Source organism: Sciurus vulgaris, assembly GCF_902686455.1.
Source record: "Sciurus vulgaris genome assembly, chromosome: 10".
Taxonomy (NCBI): Eukaryota; Metazoa; Chordata; class Mammalia; order Rodentia; family Sciuridae; genus Sciurus; species Sciurus vulgaris.
The window spans coordinates 119902805-119926416 of NC_136470.1; the positions used below are offsets into that span (position 1 = coordinate 119902805).

Sequence of the window (23612 nt, forward strand, 5' to 3'; positions counted from 1 at the left end):
AGTCTTTGTCAATATTGATGTTATAAATAACTCGTGAAGTGTTTTTTGAAAGCTTTCTCTGTTTCAGAACAGTTAAATAGCATTGGAATCATTTATTCTGGAAAAGTTTGGTAGAATCCCTCCATAAAATCATTTGTTTGGAGCGGTGGCAGTGAGGTCTTTAACAATCATTTCTACTTATTTTATGGAAATATGTTGGAATTAATACTGGCAAATTATGTTTTCCCAGAAAATGTATACAACCAACAATGTCTTTCAAAAGACTTCCTGTTTCAGCAGATTGCTGGATTTGGGTCTCATTATGACAATTCAAAAATAATATAGAGCCTAAGGAAGTGTTTGCATTTCATCCAGATTTTATGTTTACAGCCAGAGACCAGGTTCCACTGTGCTTTCCTGGGATGCTTTGGCCTGAGATATGCTTTCTCCTCTCACCCTAGACATTCATTTACGTATGAGTTGTACTTCACCTACTTCCAAGAGAATCTGAGGCAGAGCACTTCAATTTCATTGCAGCACAAACCTGAACCATGTGGCAGTAAGCCAGCATTCATCTGCAGTTTTAATGTGCTAATGAGAAACAATAAATTAATGTGTATAAAATTATTTGGTTGGCATATACCATAACCAGCGTTACTGGTGCACTCTTCTGTGAAGAACAGAGGTTCTCGGTGGTGGTAGTGGGGGGGCCTGATTTGCCTCACAGGGAACACTTGGCAATGTCTGGAGACATTTTGGGCTGTCACACTTGGAAGATGAAGAGTGCTGCTAACGTGTAGTGGGTAGAGACAAGGATATTGCTAACCAGCCTACAAACGTGCAGGACAGCCTCCCACCGTCCAAAATATCAAAATATGCCAAAGACAGGAAACCCTGGTGTAGAAATATTTTCTCTCTGTTTGTGTTCCAGGATTTCATAGAAACCTTGCCAGCACTTTCAGGATTCCATGGCCAAGACCTTTTCGGAATTTGGAGTAAAGTCTATGACCCTCTATATTGTGAGGTAAAAGAAAAAATATATCTATATATAGATAGATAGATAGATAGATAGATAGATAGATAGATAGATAGATAGATAGATAGATAGATTTGCTAGTTAGTTTTATGCTTTCTGCCTATAGATGAAAGTAGATGAATACATTTGGATTTTTTTTACGGAGTTTTACTTGTTATTGCCTTTGACAGTGAAACATAATTCAGATTTTTCTTATATTTTCTTGAAAATCCTGACTTCCCTTTTCTCTCCATTATTTATGGTTTTACTCTTTAGAAAACTGCAAACAGAATTGTTTTTCTTCTATACATTGACACTTATCTCCTCTGCAGTCATTCAGGAATGCTGGACTCTTGTCACGGGTTTTAATGAAAAATGAAATGTTGTTATACAGAAAGAAGGGAGAAAACTTACCTGGTCTCTACTACATAAGCCAACTATAAGCCAGGCTATTGAAACTGGCTTATCAGGAAATGTCTTCTTTACTCTGTGATGCATTTGAATTCATCTTTGCAGCTAGATGAGCCACTTCTGGCTTTTTTCAAGGTTCTTGTGGTATTTTTCACTCACCAGTCTCCACCTTCTGGCCAAAAGGAGTGTTTTTTCTCCTCCTGTTTTTCCAGCCAGTTCACTAAATCTAGGGTACGGTTCTGATCACTCACCTGACCATCCACTTCTGATTTTGAGTGCATTCTGGGGGTGTCGGACACAGCAATTACTTTTACAGTTCCATCTCAGTAACAGACGACACCGTCTGCCCCCTCTGGGATAGTTAATTCACCCAACTACATGCTACTCTTTCAATATTTTCATTTTATCATCAGCAACTGTTTTAATGAGATTTGTTAGACTTGTAAGACATCTTCAATGGAGACAAGCACCAACCTTTCAGTTCCAGTCTTCATTTGTTTTCCTTTCTCACTCTAGTTTTATTTTGGTTCTTTTGGTGATGGTTGTTTTGGGGATTATATGCAGGGCCTCAAGTATACTAACTCCATACTACAGTTTGATCTGAGCTACTCCATAATGAGACCATGTTACATGGTATCTTTCAGATCTCTCTTGCTTACTTCTGTATCATTTCACTTTGTTCTGCTCTTTCGTGATCTCTCTCTTTCTCTCTCTCTCTCTCTCTCTCTCTCTCTCTCTCTCTCTCTCTCTCTCTCTGAAACTAGGGGACTCCTCATTAAATTTTTTCTAATGGGTAATAAATACTGACACTTGGTCTCCACCTGCACTACCTGAAGCTTATTCATGCTTAACAAACATCTACCCAGTACCTACTGTGCCCCAGGTACGAATTTTTAAGTTCATAGGGATGGGTGTCTATTATCAAAGGTTCCAGAAAAATACATTGCCTATCCTAGCAGGCCTCTCCAACAGCTCATTCAGCTTCAGAGAAAATATCATCTTATCCTGTAAGCTTTTACCTTCCCCACAGGTTCATAGAAAGATTTCTAACCCTTTCATGAAGGAAGGAGGTACACTCTTGCCCTGTTGCACCATTGTTCTGCAAAATATGAATCACACATTTATCCAGAATCAAGTCAAAAGTTATAAACTTGGTAGAAAAGGGACATTTAGTTTCTGTATTTTTTTCTTCTTTCTGAAAATCAATATCACTATCCATTGTGATATAAAAATTCTTTAAAAGAAATGGCAGGACAAGAAAAATTGGCCCCAGTGGTTCTTGTGGGGTGAAAGAGGAATAAAAAATCAACAAAGAGGGTAGTCATAAATAACAAATGCACAAACATTTTCTTCCTTTTTCTTTGCCACAGGGTGTCCACAATTTTACTTTGCCCTCCTGGGCCACCAAGGATACCATGACTAAGTTGAAAGAATTATCAGAATTATCCCTTCTGTCCCTCTATGGAATTCATAAGCAGAAAGAGAAATCTAGACTCCAGGGAGGTAAGTATTTCTGAAAATGAGAAGTGTTTTGGATTTGTGGTTGTGGTCTGTGTCACAGTCCTACCACTGATCCACCAAGTGACCTCAGACAGATCCCTAAACCACTCTTTCATCAATAACAATAACACCTGCTTCACACGCAGGGTTAAAATGAATGTATATATTCAAAAGGTTTAGAACAAACAGCAGCTGGTACATAATTCACTGTCAGCATACACTGTGTTACTGTAATCATCAATATTATGCACTCTAGGCCTTAATTTTCCCATCTAGAAAATGAACGCTTTGGGCTAAAGCTAAATGGTCCTTTCTGTTCAGATCTATCTATTCAGATGAAATAACCAAGGATTCTTATCTGAGTCCCAGGAGAAGCAATTGTGCCTGGTAGCCTATAAGCCATTGTTAAAACTAAGAGAACATATTTTGCAGGATCTGTATTTTTTTTAAGTATTACAACTGATAAGTTTATGACAGCTTGAATTGTTCTACTGGTGTTGAAAGGGGTCAAGATGTATTTGTCAGTGATGCCTCTTCTCAGTTAGAATTGTCTCTTCCCAGCACAGGATACCCTGCCATCATCAAAGTAGACCCAGGCAGGAGGTTCCTGGATCCCTGTAATGAGGGTAGGTGAGCAGAGGAAAGAAGCAGGGACCAGGTGGGTTGGAGACAGAGATTGCCACCCGTGAAGGCAGCTAGGTGGACACACCAAATCACCAAGTGGGGTGTCAGGCTCAGATGTGGTTAATGTGGGGATACGTATATTTTAGTCATTTTGAGGAAACTGGCATAGTCATATCAGAATTCCAGCCAGATGCTCTTTCCCACCTACCTGATCAGGACAGGTTCATTAGAACCCCAAGAGAATGCACAGCAGCAGAGCATTCTGACAATTATAGCTATGTATAGAGAGTCAATTGTAGCTGGAAAAGCAGGGCTGAGTGAGACAAGCTGTCACCAAGAGAAGAGCTAATATGAAACCAGGATGGTCAGGAGAAAATTCATGTGAGATGAATGTGAGGTGGGGGCTAATAATGCAGGACAGTGGTCTCTAATGACATAAGGATGTTGCAGACCTGCTGTGACAAAGTCCCCACAGCACAGTACTGAATCAGACCCAATGGAAATGTTCAAGTCTTTACTCCACATTAAAGGCACAGCCCTTGAGGAAGAGGGCGCATCCATAGAGAAGTCTTAGGTGAAACCTCTAATGTTGAAAAAATGACCAGGCATGGTACAGACTGTGTGTAGGAGCAGAACCCAGGAAGAGGTTCAACCTTATGTGCTTTACAGCAAAAGACACAGAGAGTCCCACTGGCCACATAAGCACCAGGCCTCATTTCTGATGCACCAAAATCAAGATTTATTTCCCGCAGCCTCATCATGATGGACTCAGGAATCCAGCCTTTCACTAGTCCAAGTGCAGCCCCTGGTCCTGCAACATCCCATTACCTGACAGCTGGCTGGAAGTGCAGAAGCTCAGGCCCCACTCCAGAACTGTTGAATTAGAATCCACAGTTTAGTAAAATCCCAATGATTTACACCAGAAAGGAACTGACAGTAGTCTAATACTATGCAAAGGTTTATATATATATAAATAAGAAATGGGGTTTACCCTACAACTTGTTCATCTTTGCTCCTCCCTCGTGACCCCCAGCCCTCTTTGGCTACTAGAGGGTTTTATTGGCGGAAGCCACTTCCTCTCTCTGGGTGTCAGTTTCCACCCAGGGAAATTAAGGGGATTAAACTCGATTCTGTAAGTGTCCTTCCCTCAGGTATTCTCTGGTCATGGATTATAAGGTTTGGCACTTGTGGGAACCCACTTGTCCTACTTCCTTCCAGTGCCACTGATAAACCAGAAAATTGTTTCCTGCATGGTTCTTCCAAAACATGAGCTCAGCCCCATTGTTCCTCTCTGACTAAGCATGAAAGACTTGTCAACTACATGCTTATTGAATGATGAAGCAGCTGAACACAATCATGCACAGAAAATATCCATTGTCTTGCTGACAGAATGCAAGAACATCGGCACTGTGGCCAGCATCTTCTGACGTTGACAGGAGTTTCTGTTCCATCAACTGGTTTCAGGAGTGACACTGTTCAGTGATATGCACACATACACACCCCCCAAAAATTCCCTAGACTAATTTTGGAACAAATATCTACTCTTGATGTGGACTAGAGGTTGGCTAGCTACTGCCTGTAGGCCAAATCTGGCTCACTGTCTGTCTTTGTAAATAGTTTTTTTGAAGCAGCCACATGTTCATTTATGCATTGTCTAGGGCAGCTTCATGCTACCACTACAGAGTTGAAAACTTGCAGCAGATCGAAGGGCCCACAAAGACTAAAACATTTAACCATCTGATCTCTTAAAAAAAAAAAAAAAAAAAAAGTGCCAAACTTTTCTGTAGCCCCAGAGTGAAAGAGGTGAAGTTTGTGTCTTCTGATCAATGGTGTTTCATCTAGTTCTGCAGATTTAAGAAAGGATACCACAGGGAATTTAGAAGTTTGCTTTATGTGATGTGATGATTATGAACAAGAATTTCCATATACTGGGTTCAAAACTCAGGCTTTCTGTTTACAAGTCATGTAATCTTGGACAAGTTGCTGAGTCTTTCTAAGCCTCTGCTTCCCCACCTGTAAAACAGAATATTATCATACCAGAGTCCGGAGATAATTTGATAGGCACCCCTAGTTACTCCTGGGACTTGAGAATAATCACCTAGAACTAAGAACTGATACCATACTTGTAACAAAGACTGCAGCCTGCCCCAAAGGCACAGGTTGTCAAAGAGCAAGGCACTTATTACAGATGACTGTCATGACTCCCAGAAACTTGGCAACAGAGTTTAGTACCAACGTGGCATGAAGACCCAGTTCCTAATGTATACCAGAACACAACCTTCTCTTGGACAGAGAGATTGAGACCTGTTAGAAAAGCAGCATCCAGTTTCTTCCATTCCAGTAACTGCCAGCATCTGCAGAAAGAACAGACCACCTACCTCCTTAATTAACCCTCTATTGTGCTAACTGGTGTTCGGGCCTATATCTTCTCAGTATTTCACAATCCTGCTCTGACTCACCTAGCACAGTGTCTGACCCAGAATAGCTGCTCAGAGTTAGCTTGCTGAGTGGACTCCAGAGTCTGGGATCATCGTCTGTTAATGTCAGTGCCTGCTCATTACCAAAAGCAAACAAACCCCATCAGTCATTCATGAGTCAGGAGAACACATGCACAGCAGAGCCACCAACCAAGACACAGGAGTCTCTTTTGAGACTCCTCAACAGAGTTGATCATGCAAGTGTGTGAAGCAACATGTCCTCAAAATAGAATCGGGCACCGGGAGGTACCCCACAGCTTTCAGCCTCTGCAAACGGGACGGAGATTGTGCTTTGTGCATCTGCCTTCTGTCACCTCAGGAGTAACAAGAGTCAGCTCATTGGATATGAAGGGCAGAAAGGTCCCTTCTACTGATGACAGATAGTATGTGAGAGCTGAAGATTCTGGGTGCTCCCCAATAGTGACCCCCAGGGCAATCTGGTCCACAGAAACAGCCCATGATCTGTGCACACATCTGGAGAGCTGCTTTCTCCCAAGGCCTCCCACAGCCTGACTGCCAGAGAGTGGAAAGGGAGCTGAAGACAGAAGTATATGTCATGCTGTCATTTGAGTTCTGCTCTGGAGAAGATCGTTGGCTAATAACTGTATTGTTAAGATCTGAAAAAAAGTCCGAAATTGCTTCCAAGTTTATCAACCTCCTAAACTGAAATTTAACAAAACCTGGTATAGGAGAGTCCCAGAATGCCAATCTAGGTCTCCTTTCCCTACTGCGTGAGTCACTTAATGTCTCTGGGCTCCAGCTTTTTTAGCTATAAATGAGGAACAAGACTGAAAAAATCAGTAAAATAATGTGTATAAGTCATGCTACCCAGTACACAGCAGATACTCAACCAAAGTTAGCCTCTCTTGTTAAATCCTATCAGATAAAATCCCCATTTATGAATAAGCTCAAAAACTAAACTATAAGCCTTGTTTGGTTCAGCTCCATTGTTGATCTATCTCCTTTAAGGTGTCCTGGTCAATGAAATCCTTAATCACATGAAGAGTGCAACTCGGTCCCCAAACTACAGAAAACTTATCATGTATTCTGCAGTAAGTATTTTTGTCTTCATTTAACACCCATTTGTTTAAGTTCGTGATCTCTTAGAGAGAGGGACCTCAGTCTTCTTCATCATGACTTCCCCATCACCTAGAGTATGTTAGGCACCTGCACAAAGGATGTGAGAATTCGATGTGTTATTCTGGCCCTTGAGGAATTTACAATTTAAACGGTAATACTAACAAGAAGACAAACATATAAACACCAAAGCAGTGTGGAAATGCCATTCAGACGCCTCTGAAAGGCAGCCATCTTTCTGTTGCAGGAGGTGGGGAAGATAAGCAGGTAGAAGTTCTGGACGAGGTAAAACATCAAACATGTCAAGGTGAAGGGAATTAATAAATGGTTCCTCACTGGAGTTCAGGGCACATGAAGAGAATCATTAGGATAGAAGTGGAACATCACATGAAGAAATCGACACCAAGTCAGTAGAAGTTAACTTGCTGCCAGATATGGACCTCACAGCTACTTAAACATAAATTAGTTATAATTAACTACAATGAAAAATTAAGTGTCTTGGTTACACTAGACATATTCTGAGTGTTCAGTGGGCACATTTAGCCAATGGCTACTGAATTGGACAGCATGGATATGAAACATGCCCACCATCACAAAGAAGGTTGATTAAGCAGCCTGGATAGAGTCTCAGAATGTTTGAGCTGGAAGGCAGCTTGAAGACCATCTTGTGCTGCGTGCTTCTTAGGGTAATGTGTAAGGAGAGAAATGAAGCAAGGCGGACCCACCTCACCCCCCAAAAGGGGTTTGTTCAGGGAAGTCAGCAGGGAGGACAGGATAGGGGCAGTATTTCAGAAATTAATCATCCTGTAGAAAGACTGGAACTTGGGAACAGGATGGAGCCTAAAAAGGTTATGTAATATCTAGAAACATAGAGATGAGGCCTAAAAGCAGGGCAGCAACAGGACAGGAAGAGTTGTTTGCTTGGTTACAAAGGAAGCTGTGATTTGGCTGGAGAAAGCCATGTTTTCATTCATGCAAGAAGGCGAAAGAGGTAGCTGAAGATATAGGGAAGCTTGATTATTATATTATCCTCCATATGGAATAGACTAGAAAAGTGGCCCACCAAGGGCACTGAGGTGGTGCTTCCTGAAGAGAAGTAGCCTGAAATCAGCTGATTATGTGATTTTTTTTTTTTTTTTTTTTTTTTTTTTTTTGCTTCTAATCTGGTTTCCTTTTCCAACTGGATGTGTTACTTCTATCAAGTTCTATCTGTGGCTCCTTTTCTTTTTCTTTTTCTTTTCTTTTTTTTTTTTAGATCCGTCTTAACCCCTTTTGAATATGTGTACACTGTCTGACAGTTCAGGCGTGAAATGTTGTCCCCACTTTATAGATGTGGACGTTGAGGACTACCTAAGACTAGATAGTTAATCAATGCCAAACGCGGGATTGAAAATCATCCTGTATACCATCCAGTCACTCTGAGGCAAACATTTAACTTTAATTGTTTTGGAGGGTGGGGGTGTAACAGGGATTGAATCCAGGGGCACTTTACCATTGAGCTACATCCCCAGCCCTTTTTTTTTTTTTTTTTTTTTTTTTTTTTGAGACAGGGTTTCGCTAAGTTGCTTAGTGCCTCACTAAATTGCCTCACTAAATTACTGAGGATGGCTTCCAATTTGAGATCCTCCTGCCTCAGCTTCCCGAGTCACTGGGATTCCTGGCGTGCCCTACTGTGCAGAGCTACAATTATTTTAAAACTACACTCTCTACTTCCTTATATTTTGACCTCCATAAAACATTTATGACCTCATATACTCTTCCACAACTTTACAATACAATGATACTAATCTACAGAAAAGTATAATTTAGCATTAATGTGTTCTAAAATATCTTAAATTGTATTGAAAAATCAATGGAACAAGCAAAAGCGAAGATCTGCTCTACTGGGAAAAGACACAGGTCTTAGAAGACCTGATTCAAGTTTATTCTAGGTTTATTTGATAATAAGCAAGTTACTTAATGTCTCTGGATCTCAGTTTCTTCATCTTTTAAATGGGAATATGTATGTAAATCTTATTGCCTAGCACACAGCAGATGCTGAAGTAAAATTAGTTCTTTCCCTCTTTAATTATTAAGACATTGGGAGTAAGGGAAATTAAATTGAATGGGAAATCCTCATGATGCTCTACAAGTGCTAGTATCTAGTGAATTCAAATCTGAACCAGAGGTAAAATGATCGAAATTGATTTGTTCCGAATTTCTGTAGCATGACACTACTGTGAGTGCCCTGCAGATGGCGCTAGAAGTTTACAACGGAATCCTCCCTCCCTATGCTGCTTGCCACTTCACAGAATTGTACCTCGAGAAGGGGTAAGTGCCTGATGAGTGCTTTTGAAATTCAGCATCACCGGCCCCCAGGCTTTGTTATTGACGTTATTGTTGACTTAAGGGTGGTTGTGTCTGTTGGTTTACTTTTATATTTGGAGGAGAGAATGGTGTAATAGTATCTGTTAGTCATGGCTCTTTTGTTTTCTTTTCATGAAGTCTTATTTGATAATAATGTACATAACACAGTAGTTGGAAAAATTTTAGTGAACTGTCCTAAATAACAGAAATTAAATTTTTAAAAATCAAGGTATTCCCAAATGGATTTATTAATTTTTTAAATTGAATATATATTTTATTTTCATTGACATAAAGATTTTTTGTTGTTTCCAGATATAAAAATTTGATATTTTATGTATTTGTATGTAAAATGTAAATGTCATCTGATCGAGTTGGAAAAAAAATTAAGGTATTCTAAGTTTGCCAACATTACATGGTTCTCTTGATAAAAACAGCCTTTAACCCTAACCCTGATAGAAGACTTCATAAGAAAAATAAAGTTGCTTGGGGCTTATACAACTGAAGTATTTAAATTAAAAGATTTCGAACACACCCCTGTAGCTCCTGGTGAGTCATATCCACTAGTAAAGATTCTTCTGTCTGGTGTTTACCTCTTTGTGCCTGGTGTGGCCTTTTCCAGATGGTCAAGCCCTTGTCTGAACCCAGTAGAAAGATTAGATTTTGAGAGGCCAAATGTCACAGTTTACCCAAAACTGAGAGAGCTCCCAGAACGTGGGAGTTTCATTTTTAGTGGAGCAGGTTGGGGCAAACAAGGAAGAGTTGGTTAACATAGACAAGATCGCACCAAAACTGTATCATTTGGGAGAGAAGAAGTTGTTTTCAGCAAGTCACCAGAACTCATGGGATATTATTGGAGGAATAAAAGCAAGGAAGGGGCCAAGTTAAGACAGTGACCCCAGAGCTGAGTTTCAGGGTTGGCTGGGAAGATGAATTGTGCCTTCCATTCAAGATACTCTCAGCAGCTGCAGGCAGGACCAGCCAGACACCAGGCCCGAGCTCAGAAGACCTCATGTTTGTCTTGATGCTCTGCTGTTGCCATTTTGAAATTCTCCACAATCTTGGAACAAAGAGCCCCGAACTTCATTCTGCTAGTTTCATAGTCCTGGATATAGGTTTATGGTCCCCCTGAATGTGTAGAATAGGAAAGTCACAATACAGAGACCTAATTCTCAACCAATACCTTCAATCCTTGTGAAGAAAGTGAGTCGCACACAATTAGGTAAGGGTAAATGTTTTCTTTATTGAACCTCTAACTGGGTGACACCTTGACGAAGTCAAACTATAATGTGGTCTTAGCTGATCTTGCTCTCAAATATCTTGGGTCAGGGTGGAAAGAAGAGCCACACAATGGAGACTTGCAAACAGCAGAACATGAGAAAGGACTTAGTAATAAACCCTGCACAGATCTCACCCTCTGAAGACCACCTCTGGACACATAGTTAATAAATTGAGACAAAATTCTAGGATCAGCTCTAGGCACAGGCACTGTCTCTACAGGGATAATAAATACAAGAAAAGCTACCGACTCTTCTCAGACCTCCCTCCTCTCTGGTTTCTGCACCCCAGGGTCCTGAGCTTGCTCTGTTAGGGTGCCATAGGACTTTCTCCCCTTGAATCACTTTCTGTCACCACCTTGAGAAAATTCATCCTGTAAGACAAGTGCCGGGTATTTTTTCAACTGAGAGATCTGGACACAGACAAAAATAATAATATTAACCAAGGGCCGTGCACAGTCAAGTTTGTTGTTTTACTAGGATTTTCTTATTGGCACTCCAGAGAAGGATCAAAGGTTAGACTTGATTGCCTTTAAGATAGGAACAAGGAGGATTTGAGCTAACAAATACTATAGATGCCTGCTTATAAGGTGATCTTGATTACAAAGTCATCCACATCTTCCTTATAAGCTAAGGAGACAGACAGGGAGAATGCTTCAGATCTCTAGCCATCTTAAATACACAAACCATTAAGGTTGTAGGAAAGGTAGTTAAATATATATTTAAAAGATTTAATTTTTAATAAGTACATAAATTTAAAATCATAGGCTATAAAATAATTCATCACATAGAAAATACTACTTTTTTCCATTTTTACATTTTATGGAACAGTTTTATCAAACTCTTTGTGTCTTTAGCATGTGTCTTTGCCTCTAGAGCCAACTTTGAGTCCCCTGAAACTGTTTTCCAGATATATTAATTAAGAGGGGTAATTTTGCCTTCTGTGCAAATGAATCTCAAATTCTTAGGGGCTTAACCCAATGGAAATTCACCTCTCCCTTATCTAACAGGCCAGTGCAAGTGTTGCTGGTTAATAGGTGTTTTAGTCAGCTTTTTCACTGCCGCAAACAAAAGACTTGACAAGAACAATCTCAGAGGAGGAAAAGTTCATTTGTCGCTCATGGTTTCAAAAGTCTCCGTCCATAGACAGTCATTCCATTGCTCTGCGCCTGATCTGAGGCAGAATTCATGGTGGAAGGGAATAGATGACCCATAGTCTATCAAACCATGATTTTCTTTCCATTGAGTAGAGTCACAGATCAGAAATTACTCCATTCTCAGGTTCCCTTGCACCTAAGTGGCACCAAGTGACCAATCTTAGCACATCCAATGGCCCACCTCCTCCAGCCACACCCTACCTGCCTACAGTTACCACTCAGTTAATTCCCATCAGGGGATTAAGACATTGATTAGGTTCAAACTCTCTTAACCCAATCATTTCACCTCTACACTTTCTTGCATTGCTTCACACATTAGCTTTTGGGGGGATCCCTTTAAGCATAAAGATAGGTCAATGTAGATCAGGTACCTAGGCTCCCCTCTTCGAACCTATAGTTTCAAGAGTGCTGTGCCACCTGTAGATTGCTTGTAGAGTGGAAAGAGGGTGGGAAGACAACCTGCTTACCAACGACCTCAGCCCAAAAGGAGAGCTTATCATTTCTTCCCACATTCTACGGGCTAAGATGGGTCACTTGGTGCCACCTAGGTGCAAGGGAACCTGAGAATGGAGTCATTTCTGATCCATGACTCTATTCAATGAAAAGAAAATCATGGTTTTGATAGACTATGGGTCATCTATGCGATATCATCTTGAGAAAAAAGATGTTGCCAGTGGAAAAGTTATCCCAAGATGTATGTGTTCATTCATATGATATTAGAGAAATTAATACATATATATATATACATATCTTCTGAATAAATATTTGTAGTTACTGTGCTTATATGACTTTTAAAAGTGATGTTTTTAAAGACTTGTTTATAACAACATCCAGAAGTTGAAATTTTGAAGTCACTGCACCAAGAAAGATCACTAAATTCTACTTAAATTTTTCTCCTGCCTCTTTGGTTGGCAAGTACCTTTCATGGACAAATCATATTGGTTTTACTGAGACAGGTTTAGTTTTAAAAGAGTCCTCTCTAATATGACACAGGACTTGAATCTACATCCAACACCTCTGAGTGTTTTATAAAATCTTGCCATATAGTCAAGTACATATGTTACATATTGTTCAGGTTCATATTTATGGCCTGGTTAAGGAAAGGGAAGCTACATTCAGGATAAAGACTGAGATAAATATTAAGAGAGGAAAAAAGAACAGAGGAAGGCACAAATGAGAAGCACAAGATGAATAAATACATGAGGGGTAACCCATCACCCCCACATGCCCCTCATTTGTCATTCAAAGACTCATCAATGTGGTACCAGCCCCCCCCAAACATCTCCTTTCCACTCTCTAATTAAGCATCCTAGTTCCCATCTCCTATGCTAACAAACCAACCCTCCCATCCCACGCTAGATCTGTCTGGCTTGCCCAAGTCTCCCTATTCCTGCATATAAATTGGTCAAAATCTCATTCCCATAAGCTCTTCCACTGGCCCTTCAATTAGCGTGTTACATCCAGATGGAAAGAGGTTTGGTTGCAGTTCAACATGGCAGAACTAACAGAGCTCTCTCCCCTGCCTTTCCCTGCAGTGAGTACTTCGTGGAGATGTACTATCGGAATGAGACCCAGCACGAGGCTTATGCCCTCACATTGCCGGGCTGCACCCCCAGCTGTCCTCTGGAGAAGTTTGCTGAGCTGGTTGCCCCTGTGATCCCCCAAGACTGGGCCACGGAGTGTATGATCACAAACAACCACCAAGGTACTGAGAACAATAAGGATTAGTGTGCACACGGAACTCTCCTGAAAGAGCGGAGCACTCTTTCTCAAAGTAGATGGTGTTTTGAGAACGTACTTTGGCCATTAACCCCAGCTTAGAGGGAAATGGGCTTTGGGTGTTAGCTGTACGTTTCAGGGACCCCCAACTTCATGCAACTCACTCTCAATCTAGTCCTGCCCCTACTTACCATAAACTTTGACTTATTTTTTCCAGCATTACTGTGAAAGGGCACCAGTGCCCAAATATAATCGAGTATAAAACTTAGGTCATGGGGCTGCCGTGAGCTACATTATCAGCCACACAACACCTTCTACTGTTTAAAGGCTCTCGGTTTTGCCTGATCTTGATTAGATGAGGCTACGCTTGAAATTTCTGAAGTGGGACAGATTTCAAACAAAACCCACAATTTAGTGTGGAGAGCCAAGAAGGGAAGACTTTAATCCCAGGCTCATGGGGAAACTTACCCATCCAGTGTTCTTTCTAGGAGAGGCAAAGAAATGAGATACAATGACGATAACTGGAGAAGTTTTCTAAACTGGGACCCTGTCTGGTTTTATAGTTATGTTAAATAATACCAGGTAGCAGAACTGAAAAATAAAAGTTTGTGTCCTTTGGCCCTGGAACATTCTCGTTCCTTTGAAGAAGTCGAAATTGAGCTTTCCAGAAAGCTTTCAGTTCTGTAATGCCTGCAGCAGCTCTTGGAATATCTGCTTCACAGCAATTAAGCCATGTGATCAGAGCAAGCCATTCGGCACAACACTGCAGAGATGAGACACCGCATGGAGGTTCTCTGAAAGTCCCAATGGCAGGAGATATTGAATCTAAAGTTGATTTCAGAGAGAAGGATGACACATACGGAACTGGAACAAATTAGAAATGTGAGAATGTTCTAAGTCCTTCCATGTTCAAAACTTGCTGAACCATTCAGGGTATGGTTATGAAATCCATGCAGGGGACAAAAGGAATGTATAAGGCTTTGATTCTGGTATCTTCAGAAAACCTAAGCAAACTCACAGTTCCTGCTGAGACTGCTTGCTGTAGAAGAAATCATGTTCTAATGTGACTCTTTGGAGTCCCTTAGATTTGCCATGTAGCAGATGCAACACGTCTAGAGAACACCATGCTGTATTTCCACCATGGATAGAGATGAGACAGTGCCTGCTGGGTGCCAGCATCTAGAGCAAAGCCATTCCCTCTCCTGGTTGGTCACAGAGTAACTGACGCAAGACATCGAGTGACATGCTTCCTCGTGTAATTTCATCCCCAAGTAAAGATTTGTTTTGGGGGCCACCATCTATGCTTGTAACTTTCTTCTAGCAGTGAGCCAAATGTACAATAGTGAATAAAGTCATTATTAGGAAGTTCAAAAGCATTATTACTTTTATAATGAACTTCAAAAAGCTTGTGTGTTGTATTTAATTAGAATAAAATTCCTGCAGGCAGATTTCAGGGGTTCTTTGTTTTGTTGTTGTTGTTGTTGCTGCTGCTGCTGCTGCTGCTTGGGGGTTTTGTTTTAATGTCACAGAAGGAAATGAATTAATATAAATGGTTTGAATGGCTTGAATGAACATTTGACATTGAAAATATTGTATGAGCTTTGGCACTTCAGATAAAGGCTAAGCTGTGGTCCAGTCTCACCTATTTAAAATGGAACTTGCTAAGAAAACACCCTCAGAAAGTTCACGATGAACTAAAGGAGTACATATTATACAGAATAATAAGAATGATGTCTTATGGCTACAGAGGTTGCTACAGGACTGGGACTAAGTTACCCAGATTTGAAGGAAGACACAGAAAGTTAGAAAGGGAAGGAAGCTTTCTGCAGGAGGTATCAACTATACCACATGAAGTCAGGTTGGGCAGGAGTTTGTACTGGTGTGCCACAAGGTATCAGGAAGGTATTTATTAAATGTCCTGGTAGCTTGAAACTGGAAAGGATAGGGGTGTCAGCAGAAAATTCAGGCTTCGAAGAGATTCCCACAGGTTGCATTCAAGGGACCATTTCTGATAAGCTGTCATTCCACAAAAGCAAGGATTTTATCTGTTGTGTGCTCTGCTGAATCTTCTCAATACCTAGAAGTGTCTGTGTCAGGCATCAGTTCGTGCTCAATAAATATTTGCTCAATTAATGTGTAGTCAGTTTACCTTTCCTTCCTGAAGCTCCACCCACTATTTTGAGTGACAGCAATACCAGCAGCCTAGAATTAATTCTCACCCCCTGGGAGTCATTTTTATCCCACGCTCTCCTTCATTCCCCAGGCTCACACCTCCTCACCTCCTCTTGTCAAATCTACCTGTAGTATGTGTGCAGAATTCCTTTCCTCAAGACACCAATACTAACAATTCACTATTCAAGGAAAGTAAAGTATGATGAACCAGCAAAATATGTTAGCAAAAAGAAAATGTGGGCGTCATTGTACTGTAGTCAGTTCTTCACAAGTCTCAAGAGTAGAATATAGGTGCAGCTCTTCCCAACTCTGAGTTCGGCAATTTCACTTTGGTTACTTAAAGTTGGTCATAGCAGAAGCTGATTTCACCTCAGAAATCAGCAAGTGCTACAATCAGAGTTGTTGTTGTTGTTGTTGTTTTAATGCATATTACCAGCTCATCACTGGGAAAGGCTACAGAAAGCTTGGGAACAATCTACCATCTGAGGTGGGCTCCAAATATGAGTTCCATATTTGAACTTCTTCAAGGAAAAAAGGGCTAGATTTGTTTGATACAGTCTTCCAGGGTGATGGTAAGGACAGCTGGTAAAAGTTTCAAAAAGACAGATTGTCATTCACTGTTGGGAAATTCCTGAGACAGGATGTGACCATTGGGCTGGATGAGTTTGCCTTAGCATAGGCACTACAGAGCCAGCTGCCATGTGGAGGGTAGTAGGGGTGGAGGAATACCTTCTCAGTAGGACCACAGTCTTAGCAAATAAAAGTACCAGAATCTCAGATGCACTTGACAAATAGTTCTAATAGCTACGACAAATAGCTGAACTGTTGTGATTCATTGAAAAAAAAAAAAAAAGTAGAATACAGGACACTTAGGTTTCTGAGAAAACTGATGCAGAAGGCAAGACAAAAATCATTTACTACAGAACAGGGTCCTATATATAGGGGACACCTGGCAACTCTGCTCCTTAGGGTATTTCTACCCATGAAATGCTACCCAAACCATAAGCAGTGATTTTAGCTAGTTCTAGTATATCCGATTAACCAGATTGTACCAATTGAATCAACCAGTCTTTGCAAGAAAATCCATGATAAGTGCAAGTTTCATGCTGCATTACTTGAAAACAATAAAATTCTTTTTAAAATGCCTTTTAATTCCAAAGTTTTATTAACAATCACACTTCCTGCCTTAATATCTCCCTCCTCCTACCTTAATATCCTGCTTCAATTATTTTATAGGAGGGAGATTTATTGGTGAGAATTTCCAGTTTCCCCCTCATAATCTTTGTAAAACTGAAAATCTGCTGTACATATTCACATGCCCAGAATTCAAACATGAGCTTCTTAAAAGTGAGAGCCATACCTTTTTCCTCTTTGAATCTTTAGCCAGTAGAACCTGGCACCTTCAATCAAGATTCGCTGATGGAATATACATTCAACTCTCCATATGTAGCCTGACTTTCTCATGGGTAGGCTCAGATCTCAGAAGTCTGGAACAATAAGTAGGAAAGGGAAACTATGAATGAGTCTGGAAAGTGGCTCATCTGTAAAGACCCATAGCTAGCTCTACCTACTTACATACCAGCCTGTTACTTGACATCTGTTTACAGCGCAATCACCTTGACATTCTCTTGCCCCCCCCCATTGCTGTTAAGATCCCCTGATCAATGATATCTAGCATCATTCCTCCCTTTAAGAGGAGGCCATCTTATTAAAAACTTTTTCTCACCCCGTTGCCGTTGTCTTCTGTTTTCCAGGACAAATCTCACCATCCTTTAAAGACTTTGCCTTGGTCTGCCCTGATTGGTTCCTCACTCTTACTCCTGCCCTTTTACCCTACGCAACTCTGACAGCCGTCATCATGACCCAGCTCATACCCTGCCCACCACACCAAGGCCCAGCCCCCATCAAAGCAATCACACGATTTTTCCATTGTGATCTTCCCGGGAGAGCTAAAGAAAACGAAAGATGGGGCCTCTTGTGACTCTTTCAAACGATGAATGTTGAAATTTCTAGTCCAATCTCTGGTCTTTTGACACTGCTTGGAAAATGTATTCATCCTTTCTGGACCCTTCTCTACTCTGTTTAGAAGGTCTTTTCATTTTTCCCAAACTCCAGATTTTGTTTTGTTTTCTTTCTCTTAATGAGCTAGATAATCCGTGGATGACCTTTTTAAGTTCTCTTCTAGCACCCTCAAAATACGTCAGTAGCTTTATGCTTCCCCCTCGGCTCTTCCTCGGGGAAACAGGCTCCTTCTTGAGATGAATGACTTCTCACTGTGCATGTGATCCATTCTGCCAGTCTTCTTAGGACTTCTATGAATCGCTTATCCAGCCTCATTTTCTTCCTCTGCACTGGCTCCTTCCCTCCTACTTTGAAAACGACCAAGTATCTTCTCATCAAAACACTCCCAAAGGCCTGTTCCACCTCATTCTCTTCAGTCCTGATTTTCTTGAACTAAATGATTTTTCCCTCTCCAGCTATTTCCTCATCTCCTCAATTCTTAATTATTCTGTACTATTGTGTCTAGTGTTTCCTCATCTCTTTTTCTACACTTCCCTTTTAAAAATCAGCAGTGCCCCATTCAGCAGTCTCTTGTCCTTGCCTGTTTTACAGAGAAGAAAACTGAAGCTCAGAGAATAACATATCACAGTAGTAGGGTCAGGAGTCAAACCTGATGCTCTCTAATACCATTTTTCTAGGCTCTCATGTTCTCTTCCTCTCTCTTTTATAGACTGTTCCTCTAGGGCAATTTCCCAAAGTAGGATTGGCAGATCAAGGTACATGAATATTTAATAAAGAATAGATGTTTATTGAGTACCTGTTATATGCTCAACATGTGCCTGGGTACCAGGCATTAAGTTTGCTGAGGAAACAGCAGTAGAGAAGCAAATTGCCCCCGTGTGGGTTGCAGACCTTGGGAGACAAGGATGGAAGGGGAAAAAAGGACAGGGAGATAAAAAAAAATTAAAACCCTACAGATAAGGGATCATGAGCACTATGAGGAACATACAGGTAACATGAGGACATAAAGCAGAGGCAGTGAACCTAAGTCTAAGGGGCCAGAGAAGGCTTCTCAGAGGGGTGATGTTTAAAGGGAAACCTGAAGGAGCAAAGGACACAGCCAGGTGAATGCAGGTGAGAAGAGAGGAGGCTGTTAACAGAGAAAAGAAAGAAGACCAGGAGTCTGAGGATAACATGGACATTTTAGGGACTGGGAAAAAGGCTGTGGAAGGCTGAGGCTGGAGAGGCGTGTTCAGTACTTCGTAGGTCACCTTGAGTAGTCTCATCATTGAAGATTTTAGGCAGAGGAAAGATGCTGTAACTACATTCTTGTTTCAGGAAGACTCTGGTGTCAATGGGAGAATGGAATGGAGGAGGGCTAGGAGAAACTGGAGGCTGAAATGGTAGTCCAAGGACTGGCGTGAAGAGAAAGGCAGGCTTATCCAAAGGGTGAAAAGAAGGAGGGCAGCTGGGACTTCAGGATTCATGGAAGAGGGAGAGGCTTTCCACACAATTCAGACAGGTTGCAGCAATCCATACTGCCTTCAGCGGTGTTTGTCCTGGTGTAAAGGGACATCTTCTCAGTCACTGCCTGCGCTGGACCTCTTTGCATTAAGATACAAATGATGACTCTCTCTTTGCACAGCTTCTAGAATATTACTCTGCCAAAATCCTAAACTCTTTTACCGTACAAAGAAGCACATAGAAGTTGGGCTGGGGCTGTAACTCAGTGGCAGAGTGCTTGCCTAGCATGTGGGAGGCACTGGGTTTGATCCTTAGCACCACATAGAAATGAATAAATAAAATAAAGGCATGCTGTCCATCTACAACTACAAGAAAAAAATTTTTAACAGGAGCACATAGTTTTAAAATGAATAAGTACAAATCAGAGAGGGAGAGAGCACCAGCTCTCCACAATCTTTCCTTTCTTCTCAGGTTCGATCAGTTTCTCCAAGATAGATACCTTCCACCAATCCCCTAAATGATGATGTCCCAGGATCCCGTATGCTATTTCCTCATTCCATACTCACCATGAGCCAGTATGCTCAGACCTTTGTCTTCTGTACTTGCAATCCTTATTTCCACATGTAAGTGAAGAATTCTAGACCTGTTTTTATTTTTCCAACTACCTATTGATTATCCCTGTCAGGATAATTACCCATCTCAATCTCACCAGAAAACAAAATCCATTCCCTTCTCTACTCCAAACCAATCCTTTATTGTGGTCTCTGTCTCAGTTCACGACTCACTCATCTTATCAGTCACTCAAACAAGAACCTAGGAGATTGCCTTGCCCACAGCTTCTCATCTACCAGTATATTTAGTCTGTCACCAATGGTTTCACCAGAGTCTGCCAATTCTACTGCAGGAGTACCCCTGATATCTTTCTTTTTTAATTTTTTTATTTGTTCTAATTAGTTGTACGTGACAGTAGATGTATTTTATACATTTTGATAGATCATACATGAATGGAATGTAATTTCTCATTTTTCCGACTATACATGTTATAGGATCACATTGGTCATGCAGTACATATTAGCAAAGATGTTTCAGTACTTCCCTGCTAAGCTTACCATATTTCCTACTACCTATATTTTCCATAAGTTTTGGGGTTTTTTTGTTTTTTGTAAACACAGAATGGGCGATGTTACCTCCATGTGTTATAATCCCTGATCACTTCCATTTGCCCCCTGAAACCAGACATCTGTAACTGGGCCCTGATCTACATGTCTGGTCTACCCTCCCTGAAGCCCATGCTCCAGTCACTAATAATGAACTCCAGTAACTGCTCATTATTTCCCAGACATATCCTATGCAACTCTTTCTGTCTCATGGCAAAGTCCTATTTATCTCACAGGCCAGCTCAGAAGACTTTCCAAACTCTTTCTCTGTCAAATAAAATACACTCTATTGATTGCAACTTGCTCCCTGTTCCAAAGACCTAAGTTTTACATCTCCATTTCAGTATTTGTCACATTATCTCAGAACTGCCTATTTGGTTCTTCCAATACACATTGAGCTCCTTGAGAGCAAAGGTTATGGAGCCTATGCACTGAGCACGGCCTGCCTGGCATATGATATGCGCTCACTGCGTGTCTAGGAAGGAAAGAAGGAAGGATAAAGAGTAAGAAAGAATATTCCATGGAACTGTTGTGACAACCAATGAAAATAACTAAAAGTAAAATTTTAAATAGAGAAGATCAGCCATGGAAATGATTTTTTAATTTTTTTTTTTATTTTTACAGACTGCATTTTGATTCATTGTACACAAATGGGTTATATCTTTTCATTTCTGTGCACGATATAGTTTCATGCCATTTGTGTAATCATACATGTACATAGGGTAATGATGTCTGTCTCATTCCACCATTTTTCATATCCCCTTCCCTCTCACTTCCCTCTACATAATCTAAAGTTCCTCCATTCTTCTCTCACCCCCTCCCCCACCTCCATTATATATCATCATCCACTTATCAGGGAAAACATTCGACCTTTGGTTTTTTGGGGATTGGCGTTTCAGTTAGCATGATATTCTCCAATTCCATTCATCTATCTGCAAATGCCATAATATTATTATTCTTTATGGCTGAATAATATTCCATTGTGTATACATACCACAGTTTCTTTATCCATTCATTTGTTGAAGGGCATCCAGACTGGTTCCACAATCTAGCTATTGTGAATTGGGCTGCTATAAACATCAATGTAGCTGTGTTACTGTAGTATGCTAATTTTAAGTCCTTTGGGTATAAACCAAAAAGTGGGATAACTGGGTCAAAAGGTGGGTTCAAGAATGACTAGTGTCTCTCTCCCTCCCTCATCTCCATGTGGTCCCTTCTTTCCTTCTTCAATGTCATTTAATTCCCTTCAACTTTATATTAGCACCTTCTGCATTTCTAATGACACTGTCCTTTGGGGTCTAACTTTATTAATATTCGCCTTCTCAGGATCCTAAAAAAGCATCCTGGTATCAGGAGAAAAACACTGGATCAGGTGGCAAACTACGAGTGCTAGGTTATTTTTTCCTAGAAATAGGTATTAGCATCGACTGGTCCTACGTACTGTTCTAAATGCTTGCATACATCTGTGAACAAAAAACACAAAGGTTCCTGCCTCCTTGAAGTTTATATTCAATTACGAGAGGGACAGATAATAAATAACAAACAGGGTTGGGGATATAGTTTGTCGCTGGCTCTTTGCGGTTCCAAAATCCGTGGATATTTGTCACCGCCTGCAGCAACAACTTGCATGGGTCTTATGGGTGGTGGAGTGGAAACTGAGGCACTTCTATCTTTCTCTTTAGTGCACTGCTTTCTTGCTTGTTTACTTATAGAGGATAGAGGAAATGAGGTTTACTTGCTTTGAGAGGAGAGAGAGAGAGAGAGAAACTTTGCTTATCAGAGAGAGAGACTTTGCTTAAGAGAGAAACTTGCTACGCCTTAAAGTCCTGCATCCTGTGAACTAAGGGTCCGTCCACCCAAGGTGCCCTAGTGATTCATCTCAGTTCTCCGTTCCGCGATCTGCCTTCCGCTGCTGCCCCTACTCGCTGCTGTGTTCTTTCTTCTGGCTTTTCTGCTAATGGCTGCTGTTGCGTGATTTTCCCTCTGGCTGCTTCTAATGGCTGCTGTGACGTGTCTTCTTCTGCTGCTGTTTTTCTGCTGCTTCCGTCTCATTCCGCCTACGCTTATATCACGTCCAGGAGGCGGAGAGCAGGGCCACGCCTCTTACGCAAAGATTAGGCGAGAAGCTCCGAGCAGGCAATTAGTGCTCGAGAACACATGCGCATACATTGTGTGCGTGGACCAGAAAATCACCTGAGTGTGCTTATGTCAATCAACCTCCTCGCTGCCGATGTGATCAGGCGCCATCCTGGCCCCGCCAACATGGCATAGCCCCCAACAATAGTTCAGTTGGTAGAATGCTTGCCTCATATGCACAAGGCCCTGGGTTCAATCCCCAGCACAACACACACACGCAAAAGGCCAAATAAATAAAACACATAATAAAGTGTTAGATGAGCCACACTGACGGAGGGAGTATGGGAGGTTGTATAAATTGTACTTTTGAATGGGAAGGACCCTTTGAGAAGATAAAACTTAAGTAAAGGAGGTAAAGGGGTGGCCCAATCCAGGGACCTGTGGAAAGAGCAGTGAAGCAATGGTAGCCACTAGAACAGAAGCGCTAAGGGGGAATGCGCATGTGCGTTTGAAGAATAGCAGGAAGGACTGCGTGGCCAGAAGAGAGTGAGTGACGGGAACCAGGTAGGACAGAAAATCATAGGGAGCCTCATGAGCTGTCATCGTCAGAACTTTAGCTTGTACTCTGATTTAGATGACCATCCAGTGCAGACTTCCTTGTAAGCCACAGGTGGCATGCTCTGACTTGAAATCGTCTGAGAGCTGCATTTAAAACAGACCATGAAGGAGAAAGGGCAGAAGCTACGGAGCAAGTCAGAAGATAGTGGCTCAAAACAGGGTAGTACTGGAGAAGGGGAGAAGCCACTGGTTTCTGGATATATTCTTTGGTAGAAGCAACATGATTTCCTGGCAGATCAGGTACAGGAAAGTGAGAGAAAAGATTCAAGGAAGACTCCAAGAGTTTTGTCCAGAGGCAACAGAAGAAGGGAGGTTCCATCAACTGAGATGAGGAAGTTTGTAGGTAAAGCCGATTTGGTGTAGGGAATAAAATGGAGGTTGGGAGTTCAGTTTTGGATTTGTTGAGATCGAAATGTCCATTAGATGTCCAAGGAAATACAACAGTCCCCCTCACCATGGGGTATGGTCCTAGATCCCAGTGGATGCAAGAAACTAGATAGTAGAGAGCTCTATGTATATTGTTTTTCCTGTATGGATTTAACTAT

General features: G+C 41.3%; 1 protein-coding gene across 1 annotated transcript in view; it reads left to right on the forward strand.

The window, feature by feature from the left end:
• The window catches only part of ACP3 (acid phosphatase 3), a 51563-nt gene that overhangs the window by 25533 nt on the left and 2418 nt on the right, over positions 1-23612 (forward strand). The window contains 5 exon segments of the mRNA XM_079101330.1: positions 911-1003; positions 2776-2908; positions 6976-7058; positions 9290-9393; positions 13396-13565. Coding sequence (XP_078957456.1) covers positions 911-1003; positions 2776-2908; positions 6976-7058; positions 9290-9393; positions 13396-13565 — 583 coding nt within the window.